Source organism: Microcaecilia unicolor, chromosome 2 (assembly GCF_901765095.1).
Source record: "Microcaecilia unicolor chromosome 2, aMicUni1.1, whole genome shotgun sequence".
Lineage (NCBI taxonomy): Eukaryota > Metazoa > Chordata > Amphibia > Gymnophiona > Siphonopidae > Microcaecilia > Microcaecilia unicolor.
The window spans coordinates 90,213,081-90,227,207 of record NC_044032.1 but is presented as its reverse complement, the minus strand read 5'-3'; the positions used below and the strand labels follow the sequence as shown (position 1 = coordinate 90,227,207).

The following is a 14,127-nucleotide window of genomic DNA, read 5'->3' as shown; positions in this document are numbered from 1 at the left end:
TGATTGCACTAAGATGAACCCTTACAGAGTTAGTCTTGAGACCAGACTCAGACAAGTGCAGAAGGTATTCAAGCAGGGTCTGTGTAGGACAAGAGCGAGGATCTAGGGCCTTGCTGTCACACCAGACGGCAAACCTCCTCCAATGAAAGAAGTAACTTTTCTTAGTGGAGTCTTTCCTGGAAGCAAGCAAGATGCGGGAGACACCCTCTGACAGACCCAAAGAGGCAAAGTCTACGCCCTCAACATCCAGGCCGTGAGAGCCAGAGACTGGAGGTTGGGATGCAGAAGAGCCCCTTCGTCCTGCGTGATGAGGGTCGGAAAACACTCCAATCTCCACGGTTCTGCGGAGGATAACTCCAGAAGAAGAGGGAACCAGATCTGACGCGGCCAAAAAGGAGCAATCAGAATCATGGTGCCTCGGTCTTGCTTGAGTTTCAACAAAGTCTTCCCCACCAGAGGGATGGGAGGATAAGCATACAGCAGGCCCTCCCCCCAATCCAGGAGGAAGGCATCCGATGCCAGTCTGCCGTGGGCCTGAAGCCTGGAACAGAACTGAGGGACTTTGTGGTTTGCTCGAGATGCAAAGAGATCCACCAAGGGGGTGCCCCACTCCTGGAAGATCTGACGCACCACTCGGGAATTGAGCGACCACTCGTGAGGTTGCATAATCCTGCTCAACCTGTCGGCCAGACTGTTGTTTACGCCTGCCAGATATGTGGCTTGGAGCACCATGCCGTTCCGGCGAGCCCAGAGCCACATGCTGACGGCTTCCTGACACAGGGGGCGAGATCCGGTGCCCCCCTGCTTGTTGACGTAGTACATGGCAACCTGGTTGTCTGTCTGAATTTGGATAATTTGGTGGGACAGCCGATCTCTGAAAGCCTTCAGAGCGTTCCAGATCGCTCGCAACTCCAGAAGATTGATCTGTAGATCGCGTTCCTGGAGGGACCAGCTTCCTTGGGTGTGAAGCCCATCGACATGAGCTCCCCATCCCAGGAGGGACGCATCCGTGGTCAGCACCTTTTGTGGCTGAGGAATTTGGAAGGGACGTCCCAGAGTCAAATTGGAGCAAATCGTCCACCAATGTAGGGATTTGAGAAAACTCGTGGACAGGTGGATCACGTCCTCTAGACCCCCGGCGGCCTGATACCACTGGGAGGCTAGGGTCCATTGAGCAGATCTCATGTGAAGGCGGGCCGTGGGAGTCACATGTACTGTGGAGGCCATGTGGCCCAGCAATCTCAACATCTGCCGAGCTGTGATCTGCTGGGACGCTCGCACCCGCGAGACGAGGGACAACAAGTTGTTGGCTCTCGTCTCTGGGAGATAGGCGCGAGCCGTCCGAGAATCCAGCAGAGCTCCTATGAATTCGAGTCTCTGCACTGGGAGAAGGTGGGACTTTGGATAATTTATCACAAACCCCAGTAGCTCCAGTAGGCGAATAGTCATCTGCATGGACTGCAGGGCTCCTGCCTCGGATGTGTTCTTCACCAGCCAATCGTCGAGATATGGGAACACATGCACCCCCAGCCTGCGAAGCGCCGCTGCTACCACAGCCAGGCACTTGGTGAACACCCTGGGCGCAGAGGCGAGCCCAAAGGGTAGCACACAGTACTGGAAGTGGCGTGTGCCCAACTGAAATCGCAGATACTGTCTGTGAGCTGGCAGTATCGGGATGTGTGTGTAGGCATCCTTCAAGTCCAGAGAGCATAGCCAATCGTTTTGCTGAATCATGGGGAGAAGGGTGCCCAGGGAAAGCATCCTGAACTTTTCTTTTTCGATAAATTTGTTCAGGGCCCTTAGGTCTAGGATGGGACGCATCCCCCCTGTTTTCTTTTCCACAAGGAAGTACCTGGAATAGAATCCCAGCCCTTCTTGCCCGGATGGCACGGGCTCGACCGCATTGGCGCTGAGAAGGGCGGAGAGTTCCTCTGCAAGTACCTTCTTGTGCTGGAAGCTGTAAGACTGAGCTCCCGGTGGACAATTTGGAGGTTTTGAGGTCAAATTGAGGGTGTACCCCTGCCAGACTATTTGCAGAACCCACTGATCGGAGGTTATGAGAGGCCACCTTTGGTGAAAAACTTTCAACCTCCCTCCGACTGGCAGGTCGCCCGGCACGGACACTTGGATGTCGGCTATGCTCTGCTGGAGCCAGTCAAAAGCTCGCCCCTTGCTTTTGCTGGGGAGCCGCGGGGCCTTGCTGAGGCGCACGCTGCTGACGAGAGCGAGCGCGCTGGGGCTTAGCCTGGGCCGCAGGCTGTCGGGAAGGAGGATTGTACCTACGCTTGCCAGAAGAGTAGGGAACAGTCTTCCTTCCCCCGAAAAATCGTCTACCTGTAGAGGTAGAAGCTGAAGGCTGCCGGCGGGCGAATTTGTCGAAAGCGGTGTCCCGCTGGTGGAGAGACTCTACCACCTGTTCGACTTTTTCACCAAAAATATTGTCCGCACGGCAAGGCGAGTCCGCAATCCGCTGCTGGATTCTATTCTCCAGGTCGGCGGCACGCAGCCATGAGAGCCTGCGCATCACCACACCTTGAGCAGCGGCCCTGGACGCAACATCAAAAGTGTCATAAACTCCTCTGGCCAGGAATTTTCTGCACGCCTTCAGCTGCCTGACCACCTCCTGGAAAGGCTTGGCTTGCTCAGGGGGAAGAGCATCAACCAAGCCCGCCAACTGCCGCACATTGTTCCGCATGTGTATGCTCGTGTAGAGCTGGTAAGACTGGATCTTGGACACGAGCATAGAGGAATGGTAGGCCTTCCTCCCAAAGGAGTCTAAGGTTCTAGCGTCCTTGCCCGGGGGCGCCGAAGCATGTTCCCTAGAACTCTTAGCCTTCTTTAGGGCCAAATCCACAACTCCAGAGTCATGAGGCAACTGAGTGCGCATCAGCTCTGGGTCCCCATGGATCCGGTACTGGGACTCGATCTTCTTGGGAATGTGGGGATTAGTTAATGGCTTGGTCCAGTTCGCAAGCAATGTCTTTTTCAGGACATGGTGCAAGGGAACAGTGGACGCTTCCTTAGGTGGAGAAGGATAGTCCAGGAGCTCAAACATTTCAGCCCTGGGCTCGTCCTCCACAACCACCGGGAAGGGGATGGCCGTAGACATCTCCCGGACAAAGGAGGCAAAAGACAGACTCTCGGGAGGAGAAAGCTGTCTCTCAGGAGAGGGAGTGGGATCAGACGGAAGGCCCTCAGACTCCTCGTCAGAGAAATATCTGGGATCTTCCTCTTCCTCCCACGAGGCCTCACCCTCAGTGTCAGACACAAGTTCACGGACCTGTGTCTGCAACCTCGCCCTGCTCGACTCGGTGGAACCCCGTCCACGGTGGGGGCGTCGAGAGGTAGACTCCCTCGCCCGCATCGGCGAAGCTCCCTCCGCCGATGTAGTCGGGGAGCCCTCCTGGGAGGTGGCCGCGGTCGGCACCGCACGCGGTACCGACGTCGGGGACCTCAACCTGGGCGATGGGCCAGCCGGCGCCGCGCTCGACGGTACCGGAGGCGCAAGCACCGCCGGTACCGGAGGGGTAGGGCGCAACAGCTCTCCCAGAATCTCTGGGAGAACGGCCCGGAGGCTCTCGTTCAGAGTGGCTGCAGAAAAAGGCTGAGAGGTCGATGCAGGCGTCGACGTCAGAACCTGTTCCGGGCGAGGAGGCTGTTCCGGGCTGTCCAGAGTGGAGCGCATCGACACCTCCTGAACAGAGGGTGAGCGGTCCTCTCGGTGCCGATGCCTACTGGGTGCCGAATCCCTCGGCGACCCAGAGCTCTCGGTGCCGACACGGGGAGGAGACCGGTGTCGATGCTTCTTCGACTTCTTCCGAAGCATGTCACCGTAACTCCCCGGCACCGACGAGGAGGACGTAGAATCCATCCGTCGCTTCCTCGGGGCCGAGACCGAAGAGGGTCGATCCCGGGGGGGCTGTACCGCAGGAGCCCTCAGGGTAGGAGGAGACCCACCCGAAGGCTCACCGCCACCAGCAGGGGAATGGACAGCCCTCACCTGCACTCCTGACGATGCACCTCCGTCCGACGACATCAGCAGACGAAGTCTCGGTACCACCGACGTCGATGCAGTCGCCCGATGCCTCGGCGCCGATGCAGAGGTCCGATGCCTCGATGCAGTCGATGGAGCGGCAGCCAAGGGAGATGGTCCGGACGCTGACGACGTCGATGCACTCGATGCCTCCGGTGCCGATGCCGACGAAGAGCCCGAGAACAAAACGTTCCACTGGGCTAATCTCGCTACCTGAGTCCGCCTTTGTAACAGGGAACACAGACTGCAGTTCTGAGGGCGGTGCTGGGCCCCTAGACACTGAAGACACGCAGAGTGCCTATCAGTGAGCGAGATTACCCGGGCGCACTGGGTGCACTTCTTGAAGCCGCTGGAAGGCTTCGATGTCATGGGCGGAAAAATCACGCCGGCGAAATCAAAAGCCGAAATGGCGAAAATTGAAGCACCAAATTTAGAGGGAGAAAAATCTCGACCGAGGCCAAACTAGGCCTACCCCGACAACGAAAGAAAACTTACGGGGCAAAACTTGAAAAATACGGGAAGGGCAGAAAACCCGACAGGGTCTTCCGGAACACTTCCGGAGCGCTTCCCAAACTTTTTTAGAAGAAAATACACGAAAAAACACGTCGAAAAGGACGCGCGAGGTCGACTCTCTGGGGCACGAACGGCGTAACACGACCGTACCGAGCGCGGACGAAAGAAGACTGGCCGGCTCGAGCCGGTTTCGGGCGGGAAGACGGCTGCGCATGCGCAGTGCGCATGGGCGCGCGAGGACTAGCAAAGGCCTTTGCTAGTAAACTTTCCGATGGAGGGGGCTGCCGAGGACGTCAACCCATCAGTGAGAACAAGCAGCCTGCTTGTCCTCGGAGAATGCAGCATTTATCTTATCCACTAAAGCCACAAAAATAGGAAGGTTCAGGGTAAACAAACATAGATTTCTTAGAAATTGGGAAAGGAGATTGATATTAAATACTTACATATTCTTTATACTACGACCCTAGAAAGGTTTCAGTAAATGCCAAATTAAGGTGCAATATACTGGTTAAACTATGGCCATGGTTGAAATTGATTTAACTCCTTCCTCATATTCACAGTCCACCAAGTCAGCCCCTTAACACCCACTTGAGGATCCCAAAGACAAGGAGCAGATGGATTACAGTGGGATCAAGCAGGGTACAAATCATGACTCAGAGACATTTCCATGAATGATATTACTGCTCAGTTTCCTGTATAGGAAAGTGTCATAGAGGTATTAATAGTAGAGCTAGGCCAATGCAAAAGGCAATTCAAGAACAGAGGAAGAGGACACCAGAAAAAGTGGAAGATAATTCTAGCAGGGTATTCAATCAGAGGAATAGATGTGTGGACAGGAGTAGACCAATGTTCCCTCTAAACTGTGTGGGAGTCCTCCAACTGCATTGTGATGGTTCAATATCATGTTTTCAATCACTAGGAACAAATAGTACTTCTGGAGTCCTGCAGAACTTGCCCGTTTGCCTGTCTCTTGCTATTGAAAATGCAATACTGAACAGCACCACCACATGCAGGAATGTAGGTGGAGGATTCCCGCACAGCTTAAATGGAACATTGGACTAAAGAAAGCGTGTTAAATACTTAGTGCAATCACAGTTAACAGAGAAACAAAGCACACGCTTAGAATTGGAAATACTGCTTTTCTGAGAATACAGCAGACACTTAAAATAACCTGCCAGCAGAAGTGATAATATCTAAACAGTGGCTGATCTCAAACATGCTTAGGACAACTTAAAAAAAAAAAAAAAAAGACAGTTTGATGGTAGATTTCTGTCAGCGGTCCGGGCTCTCTATTGTAACCCAAAAGCACGGGTGAAGGTTAATGGGATGGAATCAGAGGAGTTCCCGATATGCCGAGGAACCCGACAAGGGTGCCCCTTATCCCCGTTACTCTTTGTATTGTCACTGGACCCGCTGATTCGAGATATAATGGCTAGCCCAACAGTGCAGGGTGTTCGAGTGGGTCAGACCGTATTTAAAATAGCGGCTTTTGCGGACGACCTGTTGGTATTATTGACAGAACCCGGTCATCTTTTGCGGTACTCATGGAATTGATGAAAGAATACGGCGACTATGCAGGATTTAGCTTGAATTTGACAAAGTCGGAAGCCTTAGCTTCCTCAGCGACAGTGAAATCACTATGGGATCAAAGTTTTCCACTAAGCTGGGCGGAAGGATCTTTTAAATTCCTAGGGATAAAACTGACTATGGAATTGGAGAAACTGCATGACTTAAACGTTACCACTTTGTTAGAAGGGACAAGAACCAAATTAGAGGGGTGGGACGGCCTACCGCTGTCCTTGAGGGGCAGGATAAATCTAATCCAAACGGTGATATTTCCTAAGTGGTTATATCTCATGCAAACGCTCCCCATTTGACTACGACGAAAAGATTTAGCGAAAATCACAAAACTTTTCAGTAGATTCTGCTGGGGAAAAAAGAAGCCCAAGATGCAGTTTAAAGCATTATTGGGGGGCTGGCACCGGGGGGGGGGGGGGGGACTGGGATTGCCTGATATAGCTTTATATAACCAGGCTTGCCTGCTGAGACATGTAGGAGATTGGATAGGCCAAACAAATATATTTACGCCACTAGAGGTGGAGCGAGAATATTTTGCCCCCTATGATGTCCTTACCCTCCTACATCTCGATCAGAGGCAGATTCCGACCCAGTTTAAACGTTGTCGGCTGTTACAACCCATGCTCGTGGCTTGGAGAAGGCTGGTTATCAACCAGGGAGGCACACCAGCAACATCGGAACTGTTAGCACTCAGAGGAAACCCAAACTTTGAGCCAGGGCAGAGTAATGCTACATTTATAAGATGGGGAAATAAAGGAATCACACGGGTGGAGGACCTGATGAGACCAGAAGGGAACCTACTAACATTTGAGGAACTACGAGATAAGATAGGGAACACCTGGGGAGACCGCTAAGCCTATGCTCAGGTTAAGCACTACATTCTACATCTAAACCAACATGCCCTAAGACTGAAACTTGGACATCTGGTAAGCACTTTTTTTCAAAATCTAGAGATAGCGGGAATGACAGTTTCAACCCTATACAGAGCACTAGTGTCACACCATCCCCGAAATAATTTAGGATATATCACACAAAGATGGGAAAGAGATTCAGGGAAGTCATTAAGAGGATGGGACATTGGGGCAACGCTGAGACGCTGAGACGCTTTCCATCACTCACCATAGATGAGAGATTGAGAGAGTGTGGATATCGGGTAGTTATGCGGGCATATATGTCAGGGCAACAATGGGGACATATGAGGGCCACAAATGATACTAGATGTGTAAAATGCAATCATGTGCCTCATAAATTATACCATGCATTTTGGGGCTGCCCAAGGGCACGTGCCTTTTGGAGACAAATCCAGAGTTATCTGACTAAAATAACACAGGTCTCAGCAGGTGGCACCTGGGATCATTATGTCTTAGACACACAAGCAGCTTTTGCGACCCAGGCGAAATGAAATAGAGTTTGGTGTCGCAAGGTATGTTTAGTGGCACGTAAGACTATTCTACAGAAGTGGATAGACCCGGATCCACCGGTGTATTGGCACTGGAGGAACCAGATACATGAGTTGGCCACTTGGGAAGCCAGAGAGGCGAAGGGAACCCCGAAAAGAAAAAAACAGTTCATGTCCATATGGGGCCGATGTATACAAGGACTTAGCCCACGGGGGCGAAGTTTGCTCCTTAATCTCTTGTGAGCTGCCTGGGTAGTACACACGGTCTGAATGTTTAAACCCACTATCCCCAATATTGATTGGCATACATAGAACTAAGGGGGGAGGGAGGATGGAAAAAAGGGTAGGGAGTGTGGGGGGGGGGGGGGGGAAGTACATAAAAATTTGATGATGGTCTGTTCAAATTTATATGTTAAATTCCACTGTACTGTTGCAGTTTTATATTTTGTGGTATCTGTTAAGCCATATTATTTCATCATCAATAAAAACGTTGAAACATAAAAAAAAAAGACAGATAAGTCAAAAAGGAAGAAGATTATGTTGTCTCATTAGGCAGAGATAGCTGGGTAGACTAGGTAAACCAAGAGATCAATAACTATTAGCTACAGACAATCCAATTCACAAATAACTTGGACGATGGTCAAGTAATTGATTTTGAGGCAGCAGGGCCAGTGTTACCATTAGGTCAACTAGGAGGTCACCTAGAGCACCAGATTTTGGGTGAAAGCAAAAACAAAGTACTGAAGGCCAAAACAGTAAGGATAAGAAAAGAAGGGACAATTCTCCTCTCTTTACTTAGAAAAATATGGTTCTGAGGATGAAGGCCAAGGAATTCTCATAGTTAAGGACTGAAACCCCTCTTTGGTGCTAGTGATATCCTCATAAATACAGCTTCTAGCTTTTACTGGTTAATGTGGCTGCCCTCTATTAGCCTTTATTGATATTCCCTTCCTCTGATCTTTCCCATACAAAAAGCAGTAAGTTATACTCATCACTCCATCGGGCTCCTGATCAAATGCTCCTTCGACCTGCTAAAATGCAGGATTTTTATCAAACTGAAGTCTTCTTAACCTTTGTACCTGAATAGATGAGTAAGATGTTTGCTGCAATGCAAATATGTGGGTCTGCCAATATTTTCCTTGGCTGGAGAAAATAGCTAGGTAGAAGTAAGAGACAGACACTGATACAGCAGAGAAGGGTGAAAGGATCATGGCAGGAGGAGCGACACTAAGAGCTGATGTTGCAGTACTTCAGCTAAAGATCTCTAAAAAGTATATAAGTGCTTTGTAGCAAAAGCTGAAAAATTACATTCTACACAAGTTCTCATGTTATTGCCTTGTTGTAACAGTGATCTATGTTCCTCTTTTTCAGAAACTTCTAGGGACACGCAAAGAAAAATATTTTGGTTAATTTTCAGATTAATTTCAGACTTTTTTGGCTGGTTTTCAGAATATTTTTGATTAATTTCAGATATCAATGTATATAAAATTTGAACAACACAATTTTTTTACATTCTTATATCAACTTTACAATAATTGCTGATCCTAATATTTCATTCAGCAGAGGTAGTATTACAAAATAAATTCACAAACCCAGCACTTAGAAAACACTTCAATAGGTACCACCATTAAAAATGTATTACTCTAAAGTGGACTTCAGAACGACTAATAAGAAATAATGAAGTAAGAAGCTGTGGCATTTAGCCAGGACCACGCCCTGACACAGCACAGGCGAAATACAGCCCATTTCAGCTAGGGTCCTGTTTGTAAAATGGAGAGTAATGGGATAGGAGATAATGTCCTATTGTGGATTAAAAACTGGTTAAAAGATAGAAAACAGAGTACAGTTAAATGGTCAGTATTCTCAATGGAGAAGGGTATACAGTGGGGTTCCCCAGGGTTCTGTGCCGGGACTGCTGCTTTTTTTTTTTTTTAATGAAGCCCAGCATATATTATACAAGTGTATTAACCTGATTACATATAATAGCAGTAATTTAAAAGAGGAAAAAAAGACAGCCTCATACAAAATATGTAAATGAACCAATCAAATAATAAAAGTAGCAAGTCACATTTACATGTGTGTATGTACCTAAGAATCCAGGGGTTATCAAACCTTCTTCCTCACAATGGAATAGACATCAAAGATACTCAGTTTCAAATTTGTGGGTAAAGTAATCCAGATTCCACCAATGATTAAAAGTGATATTGACATCAGATTTCCATGATGAAAATATTACCTTTAAAGCTAACATAAGCAATATATTTCATAGTTTAGCAATATGTTTATCTGTAAGAGATGGCAAAGCTATCGATTTCCAAAAGATTATAGCCGAAGAATGAGATTCCTCAATATCACATATTTCCTGAACAGTTAACCAAACATTTATCCAGTAGAGAGTTAGAGAACAGCATTCAAACATGTATAAAAGTGTTCCAGGATGTTTCTTACAGTGCCAACAAGTGGAATCTGGTGTTATATGTTAATTGCCAATTTAACAGAAGACCTTAAAGCCCTGTGGGAAATAATGAGGATGGACATAAAGATGCTGAGCTACAAATACGAAGTCTTGTGTCCCAAAACTGGTCCCACCATATTATCCCCATATAGGACACCTTGGCCTGTTCTTGTTTGATTGTGATGCCTTTGATTTGAGTAGAATGTCTTAATGCAATTGCCAGTGGTTCCAAGGCTAGATTGAAAAGCAAGGATGATAGGGGGCACCCGTGACGTGTTCCTCTAGAAAGAGAGAACATTTATTATACACAATCCAGCAAACTAGATATCATAAATGTAATTAATCTTACCTGAGTTTGTTTTGGGCCTATATCCATTTTTTCTAGAAGCCTCCTCAGAAATTCAGTCACACTCTCCCATGGGTATATACTGTTTGAGCCATCAAGTACTATGACAATATCCAGTTCTGTGCTGCATTCTATAACATTAAGTGCAATTATACAGTAAGTAGTGTTCTCAAGAGCAGCAGAAAAAATGAAAATCACTTTTAAATTAAGGTTAACAAATGGATATGTCTAAAACAGCTACTGTTACTGATACAAACAGTTTGCAGCAGACCCTTATTATTTTCCAGTATGTAATTAGTAAGACATCATGACAGAAACCTTAAAGAAAACAATGGATCCCAGTAAAATCTATAATGTCACTTAATCGGTTATCTTCACTGAAAATGACCAATCAATGCCAAATTCTAAAGCAGCTAACTTGGGTTAAGTGCCAATATTCAGCCCCTCACCGTGTAAGTAAACTGCTTAAAATTGGGTCACTAAATAGCAGTCCAATCTTTAAGTGGTTTGTCTTATGCAGTCAAGGGATGAATACTGACTTAGTCCAGCTATGGGTTAGCTGCCCCCCCCCCCCAAAAAAAAATAAAATAAAATGGATATTCCATGCTGAAGCCTGGACAGCAAAACGCTCACTGCCACTGGCTAAATACTGGGGGGGGGGGGGGGGGGGGGGGGATTGGGTCCAGTATTAAGCAGGCAGTGATTGGTTTGCTTTTTTTTTCTTTTTTTTAATTGCTGGCCACCATGGAAATGAATATCCGGATACTCAGTGTCAGTACCTAGATAGTGGCTGCTGCTGAATATCCGGGTGTTGCAGTGAGTGCCTACTACTATCTTAGTGGTGATGAAATTCAACTTTATCCGGACAGCTTATATGGCTATAATTATGTTTAGTGTGTTTACGTTTATTTGATTCTTGATATACAGCTTTTCTGCTGTACTAAGTTATCCTGATAGCTACTTGGGTACTGGTGTTGAAAATCACCTGATAAACTTTGGTCTCCCCCAGACTGTCCCAGCACTATCCAGATAGTGTCACAGTGGTCTGTAATGATATTCAGTGGTCTGTAACGATATTCAGCACCACTATCCAGATAATGCCTCTGAATAGCTGCATCTCGTTCAGCAACATTTATTCAGGTAGAAGGTTTTACAACCCAGAAAAATGGTTTTAAATATATTTCCAATTATCCTTTGTGGTGGACCCACAGACGTCATCCTTAGCCCTCTTCCACATTTACAGCTTGTTTCTGCTTCCTCAGAAGCATGTGGCTCCACAAATATATATCACAGAAAGCCACAACAAATTAGGGATGTGAGGCAGTACAATTCTAAGCTGAACCAGTTGGATTTCAGTCTAGTTCAGGTATAAGAAATTTTTCAGATTTACCAGAGTTCCAAGAGAAAAATGCATTATTCTGTATAAGAACATAAGAGTTACCCTAGTGGATCAGACTATGGTCCATCTAGCCCAGTAACCTGTTTCCAACAGTGGCCAGTTCGGGTTACAACTACCTGGCAGAGTCCCAAAAAGTGACAAGATGCTATGTTACTTAATCTTAGGGATAAGCAATGGATTTCCCCAAGTCTTCCTTAACAACAGTTTAAAGACTTTTCCTCCAGGAATTTGTCCACACCTTTTTTAAAATCCCACCACATTAACTGCTTTTAACACTTGCTCCAGCAAAGAATTCCAGAGCTTATGTTGAGTGAAAAAAAATATTTTCTCCCATTTTAAATGTGCTACTTATGTAACTTCATGTTGTTTCCCCTAGTCTTTGTACTTTTTGAAAGAATAAATAATTTGTGTGTTATATGCTAGTGAAATAAAATCAGAATCCTTCCACATCCACACTATACCCTAGCCTGACCACACCCTTATTGGATTCCAATGCCCTGTCCCACACATTAAAAGAACATCTCATCAAAAGAAACTTTAGTTCAGTGAAGTAAGTCAACTTACTCCTCAGTTTTTCCAAAACATTCTAGAACCTTTGACAACCCAATTTTCCTCTCGTACACTAGATGAACAAGCCAATCTATGGGATACTTCCCTAAGCAAGGTATATAATACCTTAGGCTCCTTTACACACCCACACCATCTATATTAGGGACTGAGAACCCTGGTATAATGAAGGTCTGCATTTATTGAGATGTCAACTATGACTCGCCGAATGAGAATGGCGAAAAATCTGTAAGGGTTCCTCACTCATCATAAAGAATACACCCACTGCTACTATAACAGCCAAACACAAATACTACTTGATGCAAATTGCAAAGGCGTCACATTCTTTAAATTATATAAAACACTGAAATTGCTGATGGCCCTTCCAAGTTTAACAGGAAATGCTACTGTACCTCCATCAGCTCAGGATCTTGCTACTACTTTTCAAAACAAAATACTTGCCCTTCAGGGAACATTTGGATCAACCCATACTAAGCCTTTGCATCAATCCACTAACATGGATCATATTGCTTTAAGCAACAGACTTTCCAACTTCACTGCTCCAGGAGTCAATACAATCTCCAAAATACTGACTACAATAAAAATTACACCACCACCACATGATCCCATCTCGTCAGCATAAATTAAAATCCATGCTGATATTCTGCTACGCCTAATAGTGCCTTCAACATAGAAATTAGCCAACATCAGACCAACTCTACAAATTATTCAAGGATTCAAAGTTAGACCAACTCTACAAATTATTGGTTCATCTCGAATCTCCCACTTATACTGAAAATTGCAGAAAGCACTGTCCTAACACAACTACAAGATTTCCTTTAAAAAGAAACTGATACACTTCACCCGAATCAGACTGAATTTCATCCACAATATAATACTGAGACCACACTACTAGGCATAACCACATTCATCTTGTATTAATTAGATCAAGGTAAAACAGTCCACGTTCTTTCACTTGACTTGATGTCAGCATATCAGGAAGTGCCTTAAATGATTCTATTCATATCTTGAAAATAGAGCCTATATGGTCAACTGGCAAAACTTTCTTTCCTTAGCGTATGCAGCAGATGAATCCAAGAACTGGTGGGTTGTGTCCATCTACCAGCAGGTGGAGATAGAGATTACAAAGCTGAAGGCAGTGATACCAGACGGACAGCTCCTCCTTCACCTCAGTACATCTCTATCTCCAGCAGGTGGTGGACGACGCTTCAGCAGCTCCTGGATTTGTCTGTTGGGGATACTCCTGGGTCCTGTGGGCCAGTAGAGTTTAGGGGGTGTCTGGCTGGTGGTGCCGACTTTGGGGGCATACTCAGTCTTCTGGGTCCCTGCTTCACCCTTTCCCCGCTTGCCTCCCAGTCTTTAGAGCTCTAGCCTTCCTCACCAGTAAAAAAAAAAATCAAAAACCCCAAGAGAGCTCCTTTGCCTTCATTTGGTGTTTAAAAAAAAAAAAAGAAGAAGAAAAAGAAACAGAAGATTTCTGACAGGACCGGGCAGTACAGGGTTTCCCTGTCTTAGTGCTGTGCTTTCATTTTGTGTGCCGGTTAGGCAGCAGGCTGCTGCGTCTGTGGGACTCTGCTTCTCCTCCGGAGATACCTGCTGTTCGGTGAGGCCCTGCCTTTCTCTTTTCAGCGTGGGGGTACCATGCTTTAATGTGGGTGAATCTGGCATTTGAAAGCTGTTCCCGCTGCAGTAGCAGATGCTCCGCAGTGGGACTTTGTGTGGTGGCGTGTTTGAACGCTGGGGAGGGAAGTGCTGAAGTTCCCCTTCCCTGAACGGTCTTTTCCCGTGCTAAAATGGCGGGAACGCCCGCTTTTTTGCCGGTGTGGCCCTCTTTTCT

General features: G+C 46.7%; 1 protein-coding gene across 1 annotated transcript in view; it reads right to left on the bottom strand.

Moving 5' to 3' along the window:
• ITGA1 (integrin subunit alpha 1) overlaps positions 1-14,127 on the bottom strand; it is a 409,880-nt gene that overhangs the window by 215,606 nt on the left and 180,147 nt on the right. Inside the window, 1 exon segment of the mRNA XM_030193116.1 lies at positions 10,328-10,455. Within this exon segment, the coding sequence (XP_030048976.1) occupies positions 10,328-10,455 (128 nt within the window).